Source organism: Aquarana catesbeiana, linkage group LG09 (genome assembly GCF_042186555.1).
Source record: "Aquarana catesbeiana isolate 2022-GZ linkage group LG09, ASM4218655v1, whole genome shotgun sequence".
NCBI classification, from domain to species: domain Eukaryota; kingdom Metazoa; phylum Chordata; class Amphibia; order Anura; family Ranidae; genus Aquarana; species Aquarana catesbeiana.
In genome coordinates this window covers 212,796,930-212,821,990 of record NC_133332.1, presented here as the reverse complement: position 1 = coordinate 212,821,990, position 25,061 = coordinate 212,796,930, and the positions used below count along the sequence as shown (strand labels likewise).

At 45.2% G+C, this 25,061-nt stretch overlaps 1 protein-coding gene across 3 annotated transcripts in view; it reads right to left on the bottom strand.

The window, feature by feature from the left end:
• Nucleotides 1-4,583: 4,583 nt before the first annotated feature.
• Nucleotides 4,584-25,061, bottom strand: part of SARDH (sarcosine dehydrogenase) — a 217,418-nt gene continuing 196,940 nt past the window's right edge. For all 3 annotated transcript variants that reach the window (XM_073599664.1, XM_073599665.1, XM_073599666.1), the window contains exon 21: nt 4,584-5,599. In XM_073599664.1, coding sequence (XP_073455765.1) covers nt 5,474-5,599 — 126 coding nt within the window. In that variant the 3' untranslated portion in view covers nt 4,584-5,473. The remainder of the gene's footprint in view (nt 5,600-25,061) is intronic.

Sequence of the window (25,061 nt, the reverse complement as noted above, 5' to 3'; positions counted from 1 at the left end):
TTCCGGGGCTGCGATGTGCGGCACTGTCTCCCTTCCTCACCCCTTATGGGGTGTGGGCGTGGAGTTCTATCCCACACATCGCGCTATGCTCACGCTGCCGCCCCGTGACGCCAATGGTGCCAGTATTCGACGCCTTCCAACTAACGCCGTGCACTTCCCTGCTCTCATTGGCTAACGGCATAGCGCTGGCGGGGTCCTCGGGTACATAGCCTGAGCTGGTCAGTACATGCCCCTATACACCTGAGAGGCATCGCAACTGCAGTCTACTCAATGGAACCACACCTGCAATATTCAATTTGGGATCCCAGGTGACCCCACCTATACAGCTTTGGTTTTTGTTTTTTGCACAATGTACTTTTTTTTAGTACTTGTCACATTTGGCATTTCTCACAGTCTCAGAGACCCGATTTAATCACATGCCACTCACTTGCTCCTCACATGCATATATGTATGCTGGGTTTGTTCACTCATTACATTTTTTCATTACAAATTTTCTATTAATTTATTTATTAATATATATATTTTTTTTAAATAATTATTTTTATATAGTTATCAGACACCTGCACACCTTCTTCTTGTAATTCATATATATCCACACATTTATATATATATATATATATATATATATATATATATATATATATATATATATATATATATATATATATTTACATCTTTATATTTTAACATATTACACTTACAGTATATATATTAATTTTTCGATTAGTGTGAACGCGAGCCGTCCCTGCATCCCACCATTCCATGGACTTTCCTGCTGTTTCCTGACCTGCCCCTCTGGCTGTTTTTTTGGTCTGAAAGTAGCTATGAAAGTAGTTATGCCAGTACCGCCACAAGACAGGTTCAAAGTATTCTATTCAAATCTCTTTATGGTACCAAAGCCCAACAGGGTATTCATCCTATTCTTCCTGCCCTTCTCAGAACCCAGGGCATCCAGGTCACAAGCTACCTAGATGACTTTCTTCTAAAAGGAATCATTTCCCATCCAGCAGTCAGCAAATGCCCACAGGACAATTCAGGGGCTTTCACTTGGATAATCAATTTAAAAAAAAAAAATCTGCTCTCCAGCCTTCACTTCACCTGGAATATTTTGGGATGGTTTTGGACATATCTCAAGCAAAGGTTTTCCTTCCAGTGAATAAACTTCTCTCTCTCTCTCTCTCTCTCTCTCTCTCTCTGAGTCCATGCTCAATAACGGAGATCAAAGAGACATTCCGCAATGCAATTTTCCATGAGAGTTCTAGGGTTATTGGCAGCCTCCTTCAAGGCTGTACCTTTATCCCAATTTCATTCAAGAGCTCTCCAACACAGCATTGATTTGACCTAGAACAGGCATGCTTCTTTTCCCAACTTACCCATGTGACCAACCAAGGGACTCACAGTCTCTGACAAGCAAGGCTGTTAAAGGCCAGGTCCTAAAAGATAAGAGATTAAAAAAAAAAAAAAAAGGAGTCTCTGAGACTGTTATTCCTACCTTGCTAAAAGCAAAAAAAAACAAAAACAAAAAGAAAACTTCCAGCAAGATCTACTATCATACCTATCAAACCTTCTTTGCTTGGTGTGAGCACAGGCACTTCTAACCCAGAGATTACTCTGTGCCAGTGGTGGCCCGTCCATACGGGGCGCAGAGTGCCACCCCCCTAGTACATGGGCCCGGCCCCTAATCTTCAATGCAGGGCACCGGACGCATGGATTCCAAGGGGTTTTTTTTAAGCACATGATTAGAGCCTGAGGCTCTACTTGGCTTCAAAAAAAGGGTGGGCTTGGGGCACAGAGCACTGCACCCTGAGCCCACCGAGTCGTGTGACAATAGCAAATTATTATTTGCTATTGTATTTCTGATTTTCCTCCTGGCCAATCAGGAAGCAGGTCCTGAAACCCAATTGGCCAGGGAGTCTTAGGACTCCCTGGCCAATCGGGTCTCAGGACACACTTTCTGTTCAGCTTGGAGGAGAAGCAACAGCCTGGCTCTTCCATCCCCCTGCCTCCTAATTTAAGGTCAGTCTCCTGTGGGGGGTGGCTGTGGATCGCCGTTCTGGTACATCTAACACCGGGGAGGGGGGATGCTTGCGATGATTGCCACCTCCCTGTCCGTCACCCCCGGGGGGTTACGTGTTGGGGGGGTTAAGTGGCACTGGTTTGTCGCCCCCGAAATATTTAACACCAGCCGCCACTGCTCTGTACCTCACATTTTGGCCTTCCTACAGACAGGAAAAGACAGATCTCAGCCTTGTCCATTCTCTTTCAAAGACCTCTGGCATCACTCTCCATTGTAAATATTTTTCTTCAAGGTGTATCTCACCTTAAGCACTCCTTGCAGCACCCTGAGATGCCTTGGAATCGCAAGGTGGTTCTCTCTGCCCTGCAGAAACCACCCTTTGGACCCAGGGGCTGGGTCCTTTGCTTTCTAGCTGCAGCTAACATCCCACTCCTGCATTTTTCTTTCTCCAAACACAGTGAGTCCCCCTCCTCAAGAAGGCACATGTATAGTCATGCCAATGAACATCTAAATGATTCAGAGAAGGATTGTGAGAAAGTGCTGTGGTGAGATAAGACAAAAATTGAGCTCTTTGGCATTAACTTGACTCGCCGTGTTTGAAGGGAGAAAAATGCTGACTATGAGCCTAAGAACACCATCCCTACAGTCAAGCACAGAGGTGAAAACATTATGCTTTGGGGCTGTTTTGCTGCTAAAGGTACAGGCTGACTTTGCCACATTGAGGGACATTGAGGGACCAATGCATGGGGCCATGTATTGTAAAATCTTGGACCACTGAAGATGAGTCGTGGATGGGTCTTCCAGCATGACAATAACACAAAACATATTGCCAAGGCAAAAAGGAGTGGCTCAAGAAGAAGCACATTAAGGTCATGGAGTGGCCTAGTCAGTCTCCAAACCTTAATCCTATAGAAAATATATGGAGGGAACAAGCGACAGCCAAGAGACCTTAAGGATTTAGAGAAGATCTGTAAAGAAGAGTGAACCAAAATTCTTCCTGAGATGTGTGAAAACTAGGTCACCATCTACAAGAAACGTCTTAGGCCTGTGCTTACCAACAAGGGTTTCTTCATGTTTTGCTCAGGGATCAAATACTTATTTTACTAACTGAACTGCAACTTAATTTATAACATTTGTTTTATGTGTTTTTTCTGGATTTTTGGTTGAAATTCTGGCTCTATCATTTAAAATACACCTATGATAAAAATTATAGACCCTTAATTTCCTTGTAAGTGAGCAAACTTATAAAATCTGCGATTTGATCTGTGATTGTGATTTAAAAAGCCACAAATGTGGGACATTAACCTTTAATTGCCATTTTAACCTGTGTGTGCCACCTTCTGTGTTTGTACCAAGGCCAAACATTCCAGGGTATGTAAACTTTTTATTAGGGCCATTTTGGTGATTTCTGTTAACATATCATATGGTTTAAAAACGATCCAAACAACTATGTGATAATAAATGGCTTTATGTGATTGCTACCCTTAAATAAAAGACAGTTTTTTGGCATGATCAGTCATATTTTCAATATTAATGCCAAAATGTTGCAATTTCTGCCAGGGTATGCAAACTTTTGAGCATGACTGTAGGCTTTAATTAGACAAAGTTACAGATAGGTTTGAAATTATTAGAAACTAAAAACGCAGGCCTTTTATTGTGAACTGTATTTTTTTTTTGCAAAAAGCACAACAAAGCTGCCCCCCCAAATCCTTCTCTTTAGCATAAGCTTTTATTAGGTGGAAGATTCTTGCTACAAACCTTCTGTCACAGAGCACATGCAGGTAATGCTCTTTCAATGTCATAATCATGGAGAAGTCACGTTTTTCAAACTCCCATCAGCCTCCACAGTGCATGAACAATGCATCAAACCTGAACTGTGTATTTAGCTGGATTGTGTTTGCACGTTCAAATACTAAGAAATGCTGGGAAAATTTTCCTTTTATCCTGACCCGGTGACTCTTTACAAAATGATGCCGCTGTTTATACTAATAGAGGGGGTGTTAGCCAGGCACACTGGTACTGACTAGTATTCCAAATGTTCTCTTCCCTCTCAGTTTCTCTCCATCAGTCAGCTAATATAACTCCAATGCTGATGGAGAGGGGCAGAGGAGGGTCACACAAGGATGCTGTGTAGGTGACCAACATCCTCTTTACTAACTGATAACATCATTGGTTGTTAGGATGCCGGTGACCAGAAGGTCGCAATGATGCATAATAAAAACCTGTGGCTTTGTGTAACTAAAAGGCAAGATTGATCCACCCACTGGGCAATTTTTAGGCACCCCTGAAGACACCTCAAGGCACCCTGGTTGAAAAAGTCTGGTGTAGAGAATGTAGAAAAACACAACCCTTATGAGTACATAATGAGCAAATATGGCTTCCCCATGTACACATAGGATTACAAAGCCTACATAGAAATATATATATATTTTTTTAACAGTAGCACAAATTAATAACATAGTATACATCGAGACTTCCCTTCAGAACTGGAAATTTATTGTAGAGACACAAAACAGAATTTTAATGCCCAGGGATGAAAAATAAATATCACATTTTGGCTACTATGTAACAAGTTGGTATGAATGACTTTATTTTCATTCTGCGTTACAATATGTTTATTTATACCATGATAAGGACAAGACAGCAGTAAAAATTAGAGGCTCTAATCTTTCCCTACCCAGTCCAAAACTAAAAAAGCCTACTTGTTCCACTTAAGGTGAAAAAATTGGTATTTTGTGAAAACATTATAGAACGTTTGCAGATTTGTACTGTTGTGAATTCAGATTTTCTGCAGCACACTTCCAAATTTTACATATGATCAATTTCATAGTATAGCAAGTTCTCTGCCCCAAAATACATCTCTAATCATAATCTGCATTTCAAAATTATAAAGCAATTCTGAGAATCCGGAAGGAACAATGCAGGTCTTTAAACAAGTCAGCGTTGCAATCACTTCAGAAAAGTGGCACTTATTTGTCCTTTTTTTGGAAGACATACATAACATACATGTTATTCATTTTATTGAACTAAAAGCTTTTTCGCACAGGGTACATCTGTATAAAATGTAATCTTTCCTTTTGTGTGTCCACAACTACTTCGCAACGTGAAGAAGGAAAACATCTCAGCAACCATGTGCCTACAGGAACTTTCCCTTCCACTGCTTAATACAATGGCAGAAATGTGGGCCATTCTGCATATAGTTTGAAAATAGATCTGCATGTAACATGCAAATTAAGTGGGTACTGACTGGGTGCTGTGGGCCATAAGACATTTTTTGTAAGCATACTTGTCTTACATAAGCTCCATGACTGTATATTAGTTGTTCTCCCATTGTAAAAAGGAGGGCAAAATGTAGTGATTTTAGCAGATCTCTGTATTTTTAAAACAATGTGTTCTGTCAATATGTTAAATTTGAGAACTAGCAGGACCAAATTCAATGCACCGGGATGGTCTGTGTCAATAAATGCCTTTGATTCTGTTATTGTCTGGGTCAAAAGGAGACTTCAGGTGGGCTTTGGCGGCATAGGTCACCCCCATCCTCTCCAGGATGTACTCACCGCTGCGTACAAACTCCAGAGTTACCTGTGCAGAGAGAATATATAGAGAGAGAATATATAAATATTTATTAACAGTCATATATATCATGTAGATATAAAGCACATTTGAGGTATGATTTTTGTTGTTATTATTATCATACAGGTTTTTTATAGCCACAGTAGGTTTTTATAGCAACCACTTGCACAGCGCTTTACAACATTAGGACAGACAGTACAAGTACAATACAATTCAATACAGGGGGAATTAGAGGGCCCTGCTCATTAGAGCTTACAATCTAAAAGGAAGGGTCAAATGATACAAAAGATAATAATAGCGGGGGGGGGGGGGGAGCTGATGGAGAAAATAAAAGAACAAAGAACAGTTGTTAGGTGAGGGCAGGATAGGCATCTCTGAAGAGAAACATTTTTATGGATCACCTAAAAGTAGATAGAGTAGGAGATAGTCCAACAGATTGGGGTAGGGAATTCCAAAGGATGGGAGAGGCTCAGGAGAAGTCCTGGAGGTGAGCATGGGAGGAGATGACAAGGGAAGGTTTTGGGAGTAACGAAGGGAACGATTCTAGGTTAGTGATGTAGCTGGGGGCCAAGTTGTGGTTGGCTTCGTAAGTTATTGTTAGTATTTTGAATTTATTTTTTCAGGTGAGTGGCAGCCAATGGAGGAATTTGCAGAGAGGGGTAGCAGATGCTGAGAGGTTTGTAAGGTGGATGAGTCTGGCAGCAGCATTCACGATGGACTGAATAGGGTATAGCCTATGCAAAGGTAAGCCAATGAGGAGGGAGTTGCAGTAGTCGAGGCAAGAGGTAACCAGGGAGTGAATTAGGAGCTTTGTGGTGTAATTGGTTAGTAAGGGGTGTACTTTGGAGATGTTGCAGAGGTTGAGGTGGCAAGCTTTGGAAAGTGATTGGATGTGGGACCAAAAGGAGAGTTCAGAGTCCAGGATAACACCTAGCACCCTGGCATGTGAGGACGGGTTGATGGTTGTGAAACTGATCTTGACAGAGAAGTCAGGGGAAGGGGCACGTGAGGGAGGACATATATATTATGTTTTATAGATATTATATTTTATATTTAATTATAATAAATAAATATTATATTTTATGCACCAAAAGGTGGCTGCCAGCCTCTTTTGAATGCATCTAAAAGTGTCACTGATCAGAAAAAGCCCAATATCTGTTAGCCATGCTCCCAATTCAGCTTGAGGCAATAAGGCACTTTATGTAGGCCGCATTCCTGTCAATGGACCCGCATACACCTTTAGTGCCCTAAGCAGCATCGCTCTGCTGGCATCACCTTTATTCCCAGAATAATTTCCTATTTTAGGAGTTAAATATTGTTACAATGTTTAAATAAACATATATGAGATGACTGTATATCTGCTGATCATGGGAATAAGTTGCATAGGTGTTAACTATTCAGCTGATACTTTGCTTCTGCCACCCACTAGTACTGCCTTAGGCTGGATTCACACCTATGCATTTTTAGTGCTTTTTGCATTTTGCAGATTTGCACTACAGAACATGTTCCATAGGAAACCATGTTGAATGGACTGCAGTGCAAATCTGCAAAATGCAAAAAGCACTAAAAATGCATAGGTGTGAATCCAGCCTTAAGGGTCCTTTCACACAGGCTGTCCGATCAGGTCCGCCTGTCAGTTTTTCAAGCGGACCTGATCGGACCTTGCAGTCTCCTCTATGGAGCGGCGGATGTCAGCGTTGACATGCTCCATATCCGCCGCTATCCGATCCACAAAATCTAGATGGGTGGTGGTCCTATTTTCCATCCATCTGGCGGACTGGATCGTATGGAAACGAACAGGCGGTCCATTTCCATCCGATTTCCCCATAGAGGAGAGCGGGACTGGGTCCGTGTCTGCTCTGCACAGTGGAGTGGACAGGACCGCCTGCTCAGTGGGGATCAGTGGAGTGATCCCCAGCTGATCAAGCGGAATCTGTCAACGGAGGTGCCCATGTAAAAGAAGCATAAGGGGGTCTAATGATAAATCTAATTCTGACCTACTCAAAGCATGGTAAAAGCAGGACTTTCTGATTGGGGGAACTTAGTATGTTATACAAGAGATATTTCAAGTTGTTTTAAAATCTCTTTCCAAGCAGTGCCTGATCCTTCTCACTTCAATGACAAAAAGGTTAGCAGAGCATTGTCACACATGTGCCACTATCACTCATCGGCTGCTAAAGTGACGGAATGAAGTATGAGTCTATGTCTTTTTTTTGTACAAATGGAGGGCTAAAAAAAAAAAAAAAGTACAAAATAAATAAAAGCATTAAAATGTGCATTATATTCGCATGCTGTGTGAGTGCAGCATGTTATATGAAAAATGGGGGACTGGGGGGGAAACTGTTTATATATATATATATATTTATATTTTTTTGCTATCCATTTATTTATCTATATACAGTAAATAATGTTCTGTGTGCACCATAGGCGTGCGCAGGGGGTGTGACGAGTGTGCCTGGGCACACCCTAATCACCTCCTGAATGTTACATACTTGCAAACAGCAGTGACCGTCCCGCCACAGCTCAGTCCTGGGATCAGGGCTGTGAAAACAACAGCAGTATCATTGCTTGTAGTGTATGGATTTAGAAGCTTGCAATCTCGTTTTTCCATCTCCCCAATTCTCCTGTGTATGTTTGATCTGTGACATCATTCACTAGATCCTCCCCCTTATTCACAATCCCGTCTGCCCAGAGAACCCAGGGGCGGGGCACTGCTACTGCCAGGTGCTGCTGACACTGTGCAGGGAAGGGGGTGAGCTGAGCTGATGTTCTAAGAAAAGTAAATTTGGAGAGGTAAGCTGGCAGTTTCACAGGAGGACTAATCAGGAGGATTTGTTTGCAGTGTGATGAGAATGATTAAGCTAATACAGAGGATCTTAAGAGCAGAGTGTGTATGGGGGAGTCGGCTGAGTCTTCAGTAGGGATGAGCCGAACACCTCCCTGTTCGGTTCGCACCAGAACTTGCGAACAGGCTAAAAAATTTGTTTGAACGCGCGAACACCGTTAAAGTCTATGGGACACGAACATGAATAATCAAAAGTGCTAATTTTAAAGGCTTATATGCAAGTTATTGTCATAAAAAGTGTTTGGGGACCTGGGTCCTGCCCCAGGGGACATGGATCAATGCAAAAAAAAGTTTTAAAAACGGCCATTTTTTCGGGAGCAGTGATTTTAATAATGCTTAAAGTGAAACAATAAAAGTGTAATATCCCTTTAAATTTCGTACCTGGGGGGTGTGGTGGAAGATATTATCACTGAAGATTATATATTTGATATTACCACCATTATTCACTACGTATCACTCAATTTTTGGACTTTATATGTTGAACATTTTTTCTTTAGATTATTACACAGATGGGTCACACTATGTCTGTTTATTAGAAACACTTATTCATTTAGTGCTGTCAACAAACAGCTGTTAATTTAGGTATCACAATTAGTAATCACGTATATATATAAATATATATACTTTTTTCTTTTAGATCTTTTTAGTTATTTTTCAGCGCTGCTATTTGATCACACTATTGGTGAGGGCAAGTTTATAGTGTATCATTTATTATTATTTTACATGACTTTGTATTATTAAGTGGCTGCTTAGAGTGAGGGACTAGTCCCATGAGCGCAGTGTTTGGCACATAGAAAGGGGCGGATTACCTGTGTACCATATCAGTAATATATTCATGGTATTGTCATAAAAAGTGTTTGGGGACCTGGGTCCTGCCCCAGGGGACATGGATCAATGCAAAAAAAAGTTTTAAAAACGTCCGTTTTTTCGGGAGCAGTGATTTTAATAATGCTTAAAGTGAAACAATAAAAGTGTAATATCCCTTTAAATTTCGTACCTGGGGGGTGTCTATAGTATGCCTGTAAAGGGGCGCATGTTTCCCGTGTTTAGAACAGTCTGACAGCAAAATGACATTTAATACGAACAATAGGGAGATAAGTACAGCGCTGCGCTAAGACAAGAAGGGGCAATAAGATAGCAGCTAACACACCTATAGACTCAAGGCAAAAGATAACTAAAATAAAAAGTGTAGCGCTATATATTATATAGACATATAAATCAAAAACCCAATCCATAAGTGCATACAAACAGTACGTAAAAACCTATCACACCTTGTATGACCATAAATATGGATTACACAATAAAGTAACACTGTGTTATTCAGCAAAACAGTATAAACTGAAACAATATATGGTAAGTCTTAATTGACACATATAAACAATAACTTATAATTGAAAAACCGTGAAGGTTCAGTAAATCTAAAACCTTAAAATCATGCAAAAAAAAGAAGTCCTGAAACATAAAAGTCCACAAAATAAATTGTAGGGAAAATGTGAAAAGAGAACCACCACCAAAAGTCTATGGAGGAAAGTGGTGGAACTGTAACTCCCAGATTCACAAGTAGACTGAATTCACCAAATCTGGCAGGTAAGTAGGCAATGAAGGAACCACAAGTGAACAGAGGGTCTAAATTGGTGCCGGGCCATCACCGGAGACATCAAGAGGCTTACCGGAACTTAATGACTTGAAAAGACATACGTCATACAAGTCAGAAAGGCTTATTGACCAACTGGTCTGGACAATGTGTCTTTTCAGATGTCGTCAGCATACAGTAGGAAGGGGGGATAACAGCACAACTTCCACATCCATAGGCATTCCAACATAGGCCAAACGGGTATTCATATGCCATGCGAGGGGTAAAAAAACTCACATAGCGTGATAACGTTTAAACACTGGTTTATTAAAATAATTTAAAATAGACTCACATGTTAGAAGATCAGAAACAGCTCAAATATCACATAGCGGTAATCGTGAGGGGTCCACCCGACATGTTTCAGCTAAGGAGCCGTCATCTGGAGAAGCGTCACACAGCGGGAGCCTCCCTCCATGCCATCATGGATGAGGAGCGGCCCGAAAAGAAGATGAAGACAAGAAGATGAAGAGAAGAAGATGAAGAGAAGAGCGGGAGCCTCCCTCCATGCCATCATGGATGCGGAGCGGCCCGAGGAGAAGAAGGGAAGAAGACGCCGACGCCGCGGAGGAGATGCCGGACGAGAACACCGGAGGAAGAACCAGAAGAAGAAGAAGATGGAGGAAGAAACCGAAGGAAGACAGAAGAAAGAAGAAAGAAGAAAGAAGAAGCATTTAAATAAAGGAATTGTCAAAAACTGTCTCTTGTCATTTTTAACATTTCTGACAGTTTTTTAGTGAAATGGTAGGCCCTTACCATTTCACACAGGGGGAGGGCCGGGATCTGGGGGTCCCCTTGTTAAAGGGGGCTTCCAGATTCCGATAAGCCCCCCGCCCGCAGACCCCCACAACCACCGGCCAGGGTTGTGGGGATGAGGCCCTTGTCCTCAACAACATGGGGGCAAGGTGTTTTGGGGGGCTACCCCAAAGCACCCTCCCAATGTTGAGGGCATGTGGCCTGGTACGGTTCAGGAGGGGGGGCGCTCTCTCACCCCCCTCTTTTCCTGCGGCCTGCCAGGTTGTGTGCTCGGATAAGGGTCTGGTATGGATTTTTGGGGGGACCCCACGCCGTTTTTTTTTTTAAATTTTGGCGCGGGGTTCCCCTTAAAATCCATACCAGACCTGAAGGGTCTGGTATAGATTTTGAGGGGGGCCCCACGCCATTTTTTTAAAAAATTTTGTCCGGGGTTCCCCTTAATAGCCATACCAGACCTGAAGGGCCTGGTATGGAATTTAGGGGGACCCCCACGTCATTTTTTTTTTAAATTTTGGTTCGGGGTTCCCCTGTGGGGAATTCCCATGCCCTTTTTATCAATGGACTTTTATGTGTATTGTCGGATCGGCAATTCATTAATAACCGCGAGTAGTTTAAATGACTTTTTTTCCTTTGAAATGTCATTTTGCTGTCAGACTGTTCTAAACATGGGAAACATGCGCCCCTTTACAGGCATACTATAGACACCCCCCAGGTACGAAATTTAAAGGGATATTACACTTTTATTGTTTCACTTTAAGCATTATTAAAATCACTGCTCTCGAAAAAACGGCCGTTTTTAAAACTTTTTTTTGCATTGATCCATGTCCCCTGGGGCAGGACCCAGGTCCCCAAACACTTTTTATGACAATACCATGAATATATTACTGATATGGTACACAGGTAATCCGCCCCTTTCTATGTGCCAAACACTGCGCTCATGGGACTAGCCCCTCGCTCTAAGCAGCCACTTAATAATACAAAGTCATGTAAATTAATAATAAATGATACACTATAAACTTGCCCTCACCAATAGTGTGATCAAATAGCAGCGCTGAAAAATAACTAAAAAGATCTAAAAGAAAAAAAGTATATATGTTTATATATATACGTGATTACTAATTGTGATACCTAGATTAACAGCTGTTTGTTGACAGCACTAAATGAATAATTGTTTCTAATAAACAGACATAGTGTGACCCATCTGTGTAATAATCTAAAGAAAAAATGTTCAACATATAAAGTCCAAAAATTGAGTGATACGTAGTGAATAATGGTGGTAATATCAAATATATAATCTTCAGTGATAATATCTTCCACCACACCGCTGTGATTGTGACTTCCACTCCCCTTCAGCGAGTAAACTCACCAGCTCTTTTTGCCTTACACTCTCGTGTTCGGCTCACAGGCTTTTCCCACACAGTAGGGGGCAAAATGATAACCTCCAATCAATCCCCGCTTAGTTATCCAGAGTTTATATGCAAACGCTCTCTCCACATGAAAGAAAGGAAAAGCAATCCAATAGTGCAGTAACGCAACAAACTTTAATAAAAAGTCACAATCACAGCGGTGTGGTGGAAGATATTATCACTGAAGATTATATATTTGATATTACCACCATTATTCACTACGTATCACTCAATTTTTGGACTTTATATGTTGAACATTTTTTCTTTAGATTATTACACAGATGGGTCACACTATGTCTGTTTATTAGAAACACTTATTCATTTAGTGCTGTCAACAAACAGCTGTTAATTTAGGTATCACAATTAGTAATCACGTATATATATAAATATATATACTTTTTTTCTTTTAGATCTTTTTAGTTATTTTTCAGCGCTGCTATTTGATCACACTATTGGTGAGGGCAAGTTTATAGTGTATCATTTATTATTAATTTACAAATACCATGAATATAAGCCTTTAAAATTAGCACTTTTGATTTCTCCCATAGACTTTTAAAGGGTGTTCCGCGGCATTCGAATTTGCCACGAACACCCCAAATTGTTCGCTGTTCGGCGAACTTGCGAACAGCCGATGTTCGAGTCGAACATGAGTTCGACTTGAACTCGAAGCTCATCCCTAGTCTTCAGTAAGGATGAGCGCTTCATCCCTGCTCACAGCTAATGTCGGAAGCTGGCACATATCACTATATAAACAACCCCCATACTCTGTGTATGTCCAGATAAAGTCAAGAAACTTTACAACCATTCAATTTTACCCTGTCTTCTCCAGGCTTTTTTTCACACGTGTGGTTTTCATGCATTACGTGTCGGGCAGCCCATTAATTTCAATGAGCTGCCCTACGCACGAGCAAAAGTGTGCGGCACCCTGTAGTTTGGTCCACATGTTTGCAGATGCATGGAGGTGCCATTAACAAATAATGGCACTGCTGCACATCTGCTTAAGGACAGCACATTTCTTTGCATGTTGGGAGGGCTTGCAATTTTGCATGCAGAGTGTTTAGTTTATGTCGGGAATTTACACTTTGGATTGTACAGAGTTTGGATCAATACAGGGTTAAATGGAATGTTCATAAATTAACTTCACATTTTCTGGACACAACATACACAGAGTGCTTTCTTTTAACACATACAAATACTGCTTGATTCATTCCCTCCACACTCCTCCTGTACATCTGTACATACCACTCACTGTCATACCCTCTACACTCCTCTACTGTACATACTGCCCACTGTAATACCCTCCACACTCCAATCATGTACATACTGCTCACTGTCATACCCTCCACACTTCTCTTCTATACATACTGCCCCAAGTCATACCCTCCACACTCCTGTACATACTGCCCACTGTCATACACTCCTCTTCTGTACATACTGCCCACTGTCATACCCCCCACACTACTCTACTGTACATACTGCCCACTGTCATACCCCCACACTCTACTGTACATACTGCCCACTGTCATACCCTCCACACTCCTCTCCTGTACATACTGCCCACTGTCATACCCCCCACACTCCTCTCCTGTACATACTGCCCACTGTAATACCCCCCATACTCCTCTCCTGTACATACTGCCCACTGTCATACCCCCCACACTCCTGTCCTGTACATACTGCCCACTGTCATACCCCCACACTCCTCTCCTGTACATACTGCCCACTGTCATACCCCCCACACTCCTCTCCTGTACATAATGCCCACTGTCATACCCCCCACACTCCTCTCCTGTACATACTGCCCACTGTCATACCCCCACACTCCTCTCCTGTACATACTGCCCACTATCATACCCCCACACTCCTCTCCTGTACATACTGCCCACTGTCATACCCCCCACACTCCTCTCATGTACATACTGACCACTGTCATACCCCCCACACTCTTCTCCTGTACATACTGCCCACTGTCATACCCTCCACACTTCTCTTCTATACATACTGCCCGAAGTCATACCCTCCACACTCCTGTACATACTGCCCACTGTCATACCCTCCACACTGCTCTCCTGTACATACCGCCCACTATCATACCCGCCACACTCCTCTCCTGTACATACTGCCCACTGTCATACCCTCCACACTCATCTCCTGTACATACTGCACCCATCATACCCTCCACACTCGTCTCCTGTACATACTGCCCACTGTCATACCCTCCACACTCGTCCCCTGTACATAGTAATCACTGTCATACTCTCCACACTCATCTCCTATACATACTACTCACTGTCATACCCTCCACACTCGTCTCCAGTACATACGTCTCACTGTCACACCCTCCACACTTGTCTCCTGTACATACCGCTCACTGTCATACTCTCCACACTTGTCTCCTGTACATACTTCTCACTGTCACACCCTCCACACTTGTCTCCTGTACATACTACTCACTGTCATACCCTCCACATTTTGCACTTTTCTTTCACTGTGCCGGCAGGGAGATGGGAAAAACCTCCCAATGAGTGGCTCTGCTTATAAGAGAAGTGTGGAAGCACTTCTGACATTTTAAAATGTTTGTTTATTTAATAAGAATATATATATATATATATATATATATATATATATATATATATATATACACACACACACACGCACGCACGCACACACACACACGTGCATGTGTGTTTGAGCTTTGGGGTGCACACCCTAATGCAATAGGCTGCGCACACCTATGGTGTGCACACAGTTATTAGGTATGTAAGTAAGTGTGAATGGGCCTTGAATGAAAACTTGTTTGGATGGGGCCATCTGATAAGGTAGAAGTCACTATTCTGAATCATTCAATGTGTGCAAAAAGTCCACCTAAATTTCAGCACAGGCTTTTTTTTTATTAATGCAGAGGGGGCTAAGGAAATAGAGGAAAATATGAAAAATAAGTCTATGGTGCTATCTGTAGACTTCAAAGCAATATCCAGGATTTCAACAGCTAAAATGCAGCCAAATAAAAAAAAAACAAAAAAAAAAAAAACAACAACATACCGTAGTTACTTTGAACGCATGGGTTAGTAATATATGTAGATAATACAGTATTATTTGCAGCAAGCACATAACATATGTGTAGCGCTGGTAGATCTGCGATCTACCATATGTTAGGTAAATTTAGTAACTTATTCGTTAGGAAGGTTAAGTTTGTCTCTGTTCCAGCTTGGCTGACGTTGTGTGTGTTTCCATACTGACCGGTGGGTGTCGCTGTTATCACTAGTCAGTGTTGGAAGGGCAATGTGTCGAAGCGTATGGATGCTCTTCTTTCCCGGAGACAACTCGGTGGAGGTGGTCCTCCGAGTTGCATTCTGGGCAAGGGTATTTATGGGACAGACGCCATATTGTGGGGTTCGTTTTACAGCCACCTGCTGGCCCTCCTGGCCGACAGGTATGCATTAGAGAGCAATCTCGTGGTCCTCCGTTCCGGAGGCCCACGCCGCTGCGGCGCAGGGGTGGGCCCAGAAGCTTGTCTGGGGCCTACCACAGCAGCCGAGGAATGGTCCTGAGCTGTCTATCCCGAGTGAAGTAGCTGGACAACCGAGGAGATCCCAGGGGAGGACCCGTCATGGAAGGATCACGCAGTGTGCTGGTCTGGAGAGGGGCCTGTTGACTCGGTTGGAGGACGTATCCTAAAGTAACTATACAGCATAGTGTTGCCGGGTTGGCTTAAAGGTTCAAGCACTGTGACTGACATTCACAGCAAAACCAATACATCCTGTGGCAGAGGAGTGTACAGGTTTATCCCAAACAAGTCTGTGGCAGAGACTTTTGTTCGTGCTACGTACTGGCTGCTAGGCAAGTGAGAGAGGCCTATCCAGGCAAGCAAAGAGTGTGTCCCATGAGGGGAGCGCATTCTATTGTAATATCCAAGTTCTACCAGGACATTTGTCAAGAATCCTACAAGAAGATATTTGAGTTTCTTCTGCAGTTTCCCTTCTGCCTCTTTCCTGCTACTTCCTTAGTAAATTGTTTAATAAAGCATTGAAAACGTACTCAAGTGTTGGTGCGTGTATCGTCCAGAGGTAAACTCAACGGAACCCTAGACCCGGTGCCGGTAAGACAGAGGGAAGGAGAGTGAAGGTAACAAGCCCGCTTAAACCAGCAGCTCCATCGAGAGTTAGTGCTACATATGCATACAGTATATATGAAAAAAGACTATATATTTGTTTTAACCAAGTAAAAGTTCTTTGAGCCTAGGCCATCAACCCTTGATTATTGAGCCTTTGTTTTACAATCCTTAGTCACTAATAAACCAGCAGCACCTAATATTGTCCTCTAAAGGGCCCTACCAAAAGGATTACAGTTGTAAATTACTCATTAACTAATGAGATAGAAAACAGCTTCTACAGAACTGATGAGCAACTGTCTATACCCCGTACAGAATTCATTTTACCGATGAGTGGCAGTGATTATAGAAAGTGAAGTGACAACTATTCTGTACCTTGGGGGGCTAGTCTAATCATTTGTATCCCCTTCTTGATGCTTGGCTGTCTGTAATTGGCAAGAGCCTTAATTTTAATAGATTTAAAACTTGACTTTCAGAGGAGATCTTCAAATCAATATCCCAAGTCATGCACTGAACCAATTTATTTGATGTACTATAAAATTAGATTAATGGGCAGTCAGCTATTGGGCAACTCTGCTGTTGGTTGTTGTCGCAGTGGAAGTGTATTAAGAAAAAAAACATTGATATGCAATGTCAAATGAATATTACCTCTGAATCTGATTAATGACATTGTAAAGCTACTTACTGTTCCTGTGTGTGCATTTGCCAAGGACCTGTTTTATTATGTTTTACACATAATGCTAACTATGGAAACTATGTCCTGTCTTTATTAAGCCCCCTGACATTTTTCATCCAGTAAACTGTAAGCGGTATTAAACCCAAAAGCAAAAATGTAATATAATGCAGCTTACTAATCACATACTGCAGAAAAGACACTTTTTATATATCCTGAAGTCACGCTTGACATGTTTTATCCCCCAGACCTTTCACCATTTGTGTTACATGTCTCTGGACTTGTTCTATTTTATCAATATATTTTTGTAAGTGAGGTCTCCAGAACTGGACACAAGATTCTAAATGAGATCTATACAGGGGAATCAGAAACCCCTTCCTCCTGCTGGTGATCCCTCTAGTGATGCAAACTAGAATTATATTCGCTTTCCCTGCTGCCTGGTCACACTGTTTGCTCATTTTGCAATCATCTGAAATAAGTACCCCTAAATCTTTTTCCCTAGGTGCATTATTTTACATTTAGAAACATTCAACTGCAGTTTCCACTTCTTTAACCACCTCAATACAGGGCATTTTCACCCCCTTCCTGCCCAAGCCATTTTTCAGCTTTCTGTGCTGTCACATTTTGAATGACAATTGCGCGGTCATACAACACTGTACCCAGATGAAATTGTTATAATTTTTTCCCAACAAACAGAGCTTTCTTTTGGTGGTATTAGATCGCCTCTGCGGATTTTATTTTTTGCGCTATAAACAAAAGAAGAGTGACAAGTTTGAAAAAAAAAACACAATATTTTTTACTTTTTGCTATAATAAATATTGGGCCCCCCCCCCCACTGTTGCCGACTGCTGCCCGGGTCAGAGGCCCCTCCCCTCTCCACTGTACAGAATCATGAAGAGAACTACAAGCTCCAGGGAGATCCTGCGGTCCACAGGCACCATAGAGCTGCCGATCGCCACCTCCCACCTCCCCCTGTGTTGGGGGTTGGAGGTGCACAGCCAGGTACAGGGGAACCTCTGGGGGGGTTTAAGTCTGGGAACCCTGATGTATGGGGGGGCTCTCTGGGGACCCTGATGTATGGGGGGAGGCTCTCTGAGGACCCTGATGTATGGGGGGGCTCTCTGTGGACCCTGATGTATGGGGGGCTCTCTGGGGACCCTGATGTATGGGGGGGCTCTCTGGGCACCCTGATGTATAGGGGGGTTCTCTGTGCACCCTGATGTATAGGGGGGCTCTCTAGGCACCCTGATGTATGGGGGGCTCTCTGGGGACCCTGATGTATGGGGGGGCTCTCTGGGTACCCTAATTTATGGGGGGCTTTCTGGGGACCCAGATCTATGGGGGGGGGCGCTCAGGGACCCTGATGTATGGGGGCTCTCTGGGGACCCTGATGTATGGGGGGGCTCTCTGGGAACACTGATGTATGGGGGGCTCTCTGGGGACCCTGATGTATGGGGGGCTCTCTGGGAACCCTGATGTATGGGGGGGCTCTCTGGGAACCCTTATGAATGGGGGGGGCTCTCTGGGGACCAGATCTATGGGGGGGCTCTCTGGGACCCTGATGTATGGGGGGCTCTCTGGGGCCCCTGATGTATGGTGGGGCTCTCTGGGGACCCTGATGTATTGGGGGGGCTCTCTGGGGACCCTGATGTATGGGGGCGCTCTCTGGGGACCCTTATGTATGGGGGGGCTCTCTGGGGACCCTGATGTATGGGGGGCTCTCTGGGGACCCTGATGTATGGTGGGGCTCTTTGGGGACCCTGATGTATTGGGGGGGCTCTCTGGGGACCCTGATGTATGGGGGCGCTCTCTGGGGACCCTTATGAATGGGGGGGGCTCTCTGGGGACCATGATGTATGGGGGCTCTCTGGGGACCCTGATGTATGGGGGCTCTCTGGGGACCCTGATGTATGGGGGGGCTCTCTGGGAACCCTGATGTATGGGGGGGCTCTCTGGGGACCCTGATGTATGGGGGGCTCTCTGGGGCCCCTGATGTATGGTGGGGCTCTCTGGGGACCCTGATGTATTGGGGGGGCTCTCTGGGGACCCTGATGTATGGGGGCGCTCTCTGGGGACCCTGATGTATGGGGGGGCTCTTTGGGGACCCTGATGTATGGGGGGCTCTCTGGGGACCCTGATGTATGGTGGGGCTCTCTGGGGACCCTGATGTATTGGGGGGGCTCTCTGGGGACCCTGATGTATAGGGGCGCTCTCTGGGGACCCTTATGAATGGGGGGGCTCTCTGGGGACCCTGATGTATGGGGGGCTCTCTGGGGACCCTAATTTATGGGGGGCTTTCTGGGGACCCAGATCTATGGGGGGGGCTCTCAGGGACCCTGATGTATGGGGGCTCTCTGGGGACCCTGATGTATGGGGAGGCTCTCTGGGAACACTGATGTATGGGGGGCTCTCTGGGGACCCTGATGTATGGGGGGCTCTCTGGGACCCTGATGTATGGGGGGGCTCTCTGGGAACCCTGATGTATGGGGGGGCTCTCTGGAGACCCAGATCTATGGGGGGCTCTCTGGGACCCTGATGTATGGGGGGCTCTCTGGGGCCCCTGATGTATGGTGGGGCTCTCTGGGGACCCTGATGTATTGGGGGGGCTCTCTGGGGACCCTGATGTATGGGGGCGCTCTCTGGGGACCCTTATGTATGGGGGGGCTCTCTGGGGACCCTGATGTATGGGGGGCTCTCTGGGGACCCTGATGTATGGTGGGGCTCTCTGGGGACCCTGATGTATTGGGGGGGCTCTCTGGGGACCCTGATGTATGGGGGCGCTCTCCGGGGACCCTTATGAATGGGGGGGCTCTCTGGGGACCCTGATGTATAGGGGCTCTCTGGGGACCCTGATGTATGGGGGCTCTCTGGGGACCCTGATGTATGGGGGGGCTCTCTGGGAATCCTGATGTATGGGGGGCTCTCTGGGGACCCTGATGTATGGGGGGCTCTCTGGGGCCCCTGATGTATGGTGGGGCTCTCTGGGGACCCTGATGTATTGGGGGGGCTCTCTGGGGACCCTGATGTATGGGGGCGCTCTCTGGGGACCCTTATGTATGGGGGGGCTCTTTGGGGACCCTGATGTATGGTGGGGCTCTCTGGGGACCCTGATGTATTGGGGGGGCTCTCTGGGGACCCTGATGTATGGGGGCGCTCTCTGGGGACCCTTATGAATGGGGGGGCTCTCTGGGGACCCTGATGTATGGGGGCTGTCTGGGGACCCTGATGTATGGGTGCTCTCTGGGGACCCTGATGTATGGGGGGGCTCTCTGGGAACCCTGATGTATGGGGGGGCTCTCTGGGAACCCTGATGTATGGGGGGGCTCTCTGGGGACCCTGATGTATGGGGGGGCTCTCTGGGGACCCTGATGTATGGGGAGGGCTCTCTGGGAACCCTGATGTATGGGGGGCTCTCTGGGGACCCAGATCTATGGGGGGGCTCTCTGGGACCCTGATGTATGGGGGGCTCTCTGGGGACCCAGATCTATGGGGGGCTCTATGGGACCCTGATGTATGGGGGGCTCTCTGGGGACCCTGATGTATGGGGGGCTCTCTGGGGACCCTGGTGTATGAGGGTGCTCTCTGGGGAGTGGACCCTGATGTATGGGGGGCTCTCTGGGGACCCTGATGTATGGGGGGGCTCTCTGGGGACCCTGATGTATGGGGGGGCTCTCTGGGGACCCTGATGTTAGGGGAGGCTCTCTGGGGACCCTGATGTAAGGGTAGGCTCTCTGGGGACCCTGATGTAACGGGGGGTCAAGGGCTCTCTGGAGACCCTGATGTAAGGAGGCGGCTCTCTGGGGACCCTGATGTAAGAGGAGTTTTCTCTGGGGACCCTGATGTAAGTGGGGGAGGCTCTCTGGGGACTTGTTTACATCGGCAGACCACCGTTCTGCCTCTGTTGGAAAATTTAATAGCAAACCTACCTTAACATCAGGATGCTACATCTGCTTTGGGGTATATACCACTTTAAAAAAAAAAACGAACCACTGAAAAAAAGCATTCAGCATTCTCAGGCTGTATTTTTGAAAGAAACTAAACATTCAGTTCTTGCTTTGCCTCCTCTTCTCCCTGTCCGTGATCAGTTTTTGCTCTACCGCCTTAACCCTAGCTACTATCACCTTCCTCTAGGCTCTCCAGCCATGAAGCCCCCCTCTCTAGCTATACTCCCAATGGTTCATGATCAGGATACCGGCAGGCTCCTTTGCCTCCTCTCGGTTTCCCTAATCCATGATCATCTACTGTTCACTTTTTCTCTTCCACTTTTCCTGGTACTTGATTATCTTATACTCTGTCTCTTCTTTCTTCAACCGTTTGACGTCCGGGCCAGAGCCAAGTGAGCATGCATTGAGCGTGCATCGGGGAAATTCTGTGCTGGCCATGTCCCCTGGACAAAGCCAATCACAGATCGCTGTAAATGGCCAATCACAGCGGCCATTTACTACGCGATCGGCGTGGCCAATGTGAGATGATCTCAAATGTAAACATATGAGATCATCTCTCATTGCTGGCTCTCCCTCCTCACACAGAGACCGCGTGTGAGGAGAGAGAGGATCTGATGGCGATCTGTGCCTTCAGCGAGTTAAAACATCATAAATTACAGTGCCTATTTACGATCTGTGCCCACCTGTGCCAATCTTGCCCGCCTGTGCCAATCTGTGCCCACCTGTGCCATCAGTGATCAGTGTCCATCTGTGCACCTCTTTGCAATCAGTGCACATCTGTTCTGCCTCATCAGTGCCCATATGTTCCGCCTCATCAGTGCCAATCTGTGCCACCTCATCAGTGCATATCTGTGCCATAAATCAGTGCCCATCTGTGCCGCCCCATTAGTGCACATCTGTGCAATCAATCAGTGCCCATCTGTGCAGCTTCATCAGTGCCCATCTGTGCTGCCTCATCAATGCCCATCTGTGCCGCTTCATCAGTGCACATCTTTGCCGCCTCATCAGTGCACATCTGTTCCACCTCATCAGTGCACATCTGTTCCACCTCATCAATGCACATCTGTTCCACCTCATCAGTGCCCCTCTGTGCCACCTCAGTGCCCATCTGTGCTCATCAGTGCCGCCTCATCAGTGCCCATCAGTGCAGGCTTAGCACACACCTGTGTAGTCGCATCACCACCAGCAACCATGTCCAAAAGATGCTTTTTCCGCCGAGGAGGTGTACCAAATACTTTCCCAGGCCGACGAGAGCAACAGGGAGCTCTCTTTTTCGGATTCCCTTTCAAACTTGGATTCTGAGTCGGACGTAAATTATGAGCCAGTCCTCAGTAGTGGAACACTGAGTGACTCAGAGGAGGATGATATTCTGCCTGCCAAACAAAGCCAGTGGCATCCACCAGCACCGCAGTGCCATCCACCAGCACCGCAGTACCTTGGCAGGAAAGGCCAAGGACCCATGCCAGCCTTCCCTATGCCCTTCAGAACCCCTTGTGGCTTCCTTTTAATTCAGGAGAAGCCAACATTCCCCCTTTCACTGCCCAGTCAGGAGTCCAGGTGGACGCAGAGAATTTTTCCCCAATCAATTTTTTTGATCCAATTTTTACAGAGGACATGCTATCAACAATTGTGGCCCAGTGCAACCTGTATGCACAGCAATTTATTTTAAATAATCCAACATCCTATTATGCCGTCCCTACGAGTGGAGAGACCTAACGGTGGAGGAGTTGAAGGTATTTTTAGGCCTCACATTTTGTATGGGGCTCACCAAAAAAAATACTTTGAATTCTATTGGTCAATCCACCCCATCCACCACATGCCAATCTTCTCCAAGGTATTGTCCAGAATCAGATACCTCATGATCATGAGGTTCCTCCATTTCAATGATAATACCCAGTGCCCTCCCCAAAATTACCCAAATTATGACAGGCTTTTCAAAAATCGGCCACTACTAAATTATTTTTCAGAAATATTCCCCCAGCTGTTTATCCCGGACCAACACATATGTGTGGATGAGTCCCTTGTTAAATTTAGTGGTGGGCTTAAAATCAAACAATTTATTCCCAGAAAAAGGGCCCACTATGGGGTGAAGGTATACAAATTATGTGACAGAGTCACAGGGTACATATATGCCTTCAAAGTGTACGAAGGGAAGGACACCCAGCTGCATCCCCTTAATTGCCCAGACTACTGGTGTCAAGCGGGAAAATTGTTTGGGACCTCATAAACCCCCTACTGGAAAAAGGCTACCATTTGTACGTAGACAACTTCTGCACATCTCTGCCCCTGTTCCACAACCTTCACCAGAAGACGCCAGCATGTGGCACCATAAAAAAGAACCGGAAGGGCTTTCCTCAAAGTCTTGTCAATAAGAAGTTGAGAAAAGGAGAAATGGCAAGTCTGCGAAACAAGGAGAATTTGGCAGTGAAGTGGAAGGACAGAAGGGATGTCTACATGTTGTCTTTGATCTACAATAATACCTTCGCGGAAATCCCCAGAAGGAATGGCCCCATCCAAAAACCAAAATACATCTATGAACATAATTTGTTCATGGGGGGAGTTGACTTCAATGACCAAATGCTCAAACCCTACCTTACCACAAGACGGACATACCATTGGGATAAAAAAGTCGCAACTTATTTTTTTCAATTGGCCATATACAACTCATATATTATTTACCGCAACTCCACTCAAAACCCCAAACACTTCCTTGGCTACCAGGAGGAAGTGTTCACTGCCCTTATATCCCCGAACGGCCCACCAGAACACATCCGATCAGATGATCTTAGTCGACTCTCAGAACGCCACTATCCCGATAAAATCCCTCCCAGACCAACAGGCCAACGACGTAAAAAAAAATGCAAGGTGTGTACCAGAGCAGGAATCAGAAGAGATACATCTTACTATTGTGCCCAATGTCCTTCCCAACCAGGCCTCTGCATAGGTGACTGTTTTCGCCATTACCATACTACAATAAATTATTAGTGAAGTATGGTAAACGTAATCCTCAGTTCCTGCCTTCACACACCTTCACACCCCTTATGACACTGCTTGCTCTGTAACTGACCCTGTTATTTGACCACGCTTCTGTCTGCCGATTCTGTACATACCTCTGCCTGAGCTGGGACTGACCCTGGACTGTTATTCGACTATGCTTCTACCTTACGATTTTGTACATACCTCTGCCTGATCTGGAACTGACCTTGGACTGTTTGACCATGTTTTTTGCCAGCCTCACTGATCTTGTACCCTGCTACTGGACTAGTGGGATTCAACACAGGGGTCTCACATATGTGAGGGGCTCCAGAATTGTTTTTCTGGATGAAGAAACCTTTTTTTTTTGTTTTCTCATTCCCAGATTAGGGTCTGGAGACTTGGAGGCTTCAAAGAGATTTGGGTGGGAGAAGCCTCTACCCCTCTCCCCATTCTGTCCTGAACGAGGCCCTACTTCTGCCTGCAGGACTTATTGCCATTATGTCTCTGCCTGTCGCACTGACCACACCACATGTTCCTGCCTACTACCAGGACCAATATTTTTGGCACTGCTGAGAATATCTCTGCCTGCACTGACCCTGGACTGTATATAGACAGTATCCCTGCTTGCTGCCTGGACAATTGTGATCGCCGTTGCTGACCAAGTCCCTGCCTACTGTCTGGACCAGTGCTATCCTCCTGTGTACAACTGCGCTACTAAATCCACAGGTAATCTTTTGTTTACGCTTTGCTCAGCATAATGTATTTTGGGGTGTAATTCTTGGTATGTGCATGCTGTGTGTCCCTTGAACACCTGACGGTGTTCCTTGAATGTTGGATCTCTGTATGTGGCCAGGCTGTGTAGAAGTCTCACACATGTGGTATCGCCATCCTCAGGAGGAGTAGCAGAATGTATTTTGGGGTGTCATTTTTGCTATGTGTTGGAGATATCTTATAAACGGACAACTTTGTGTAAAAAAAATGTGTTTTCAAAAACCACTGGAAAAAAATGAACCGTTCAAAAGACTCATTGAATGAATGAGTGACTTGTATAGCGCTACCTATGTGAACTGAATCACATCAGGGCGCTTTTTGCCACTGGTATCCATCTGCGGTATAGCACGGTCCTTTAC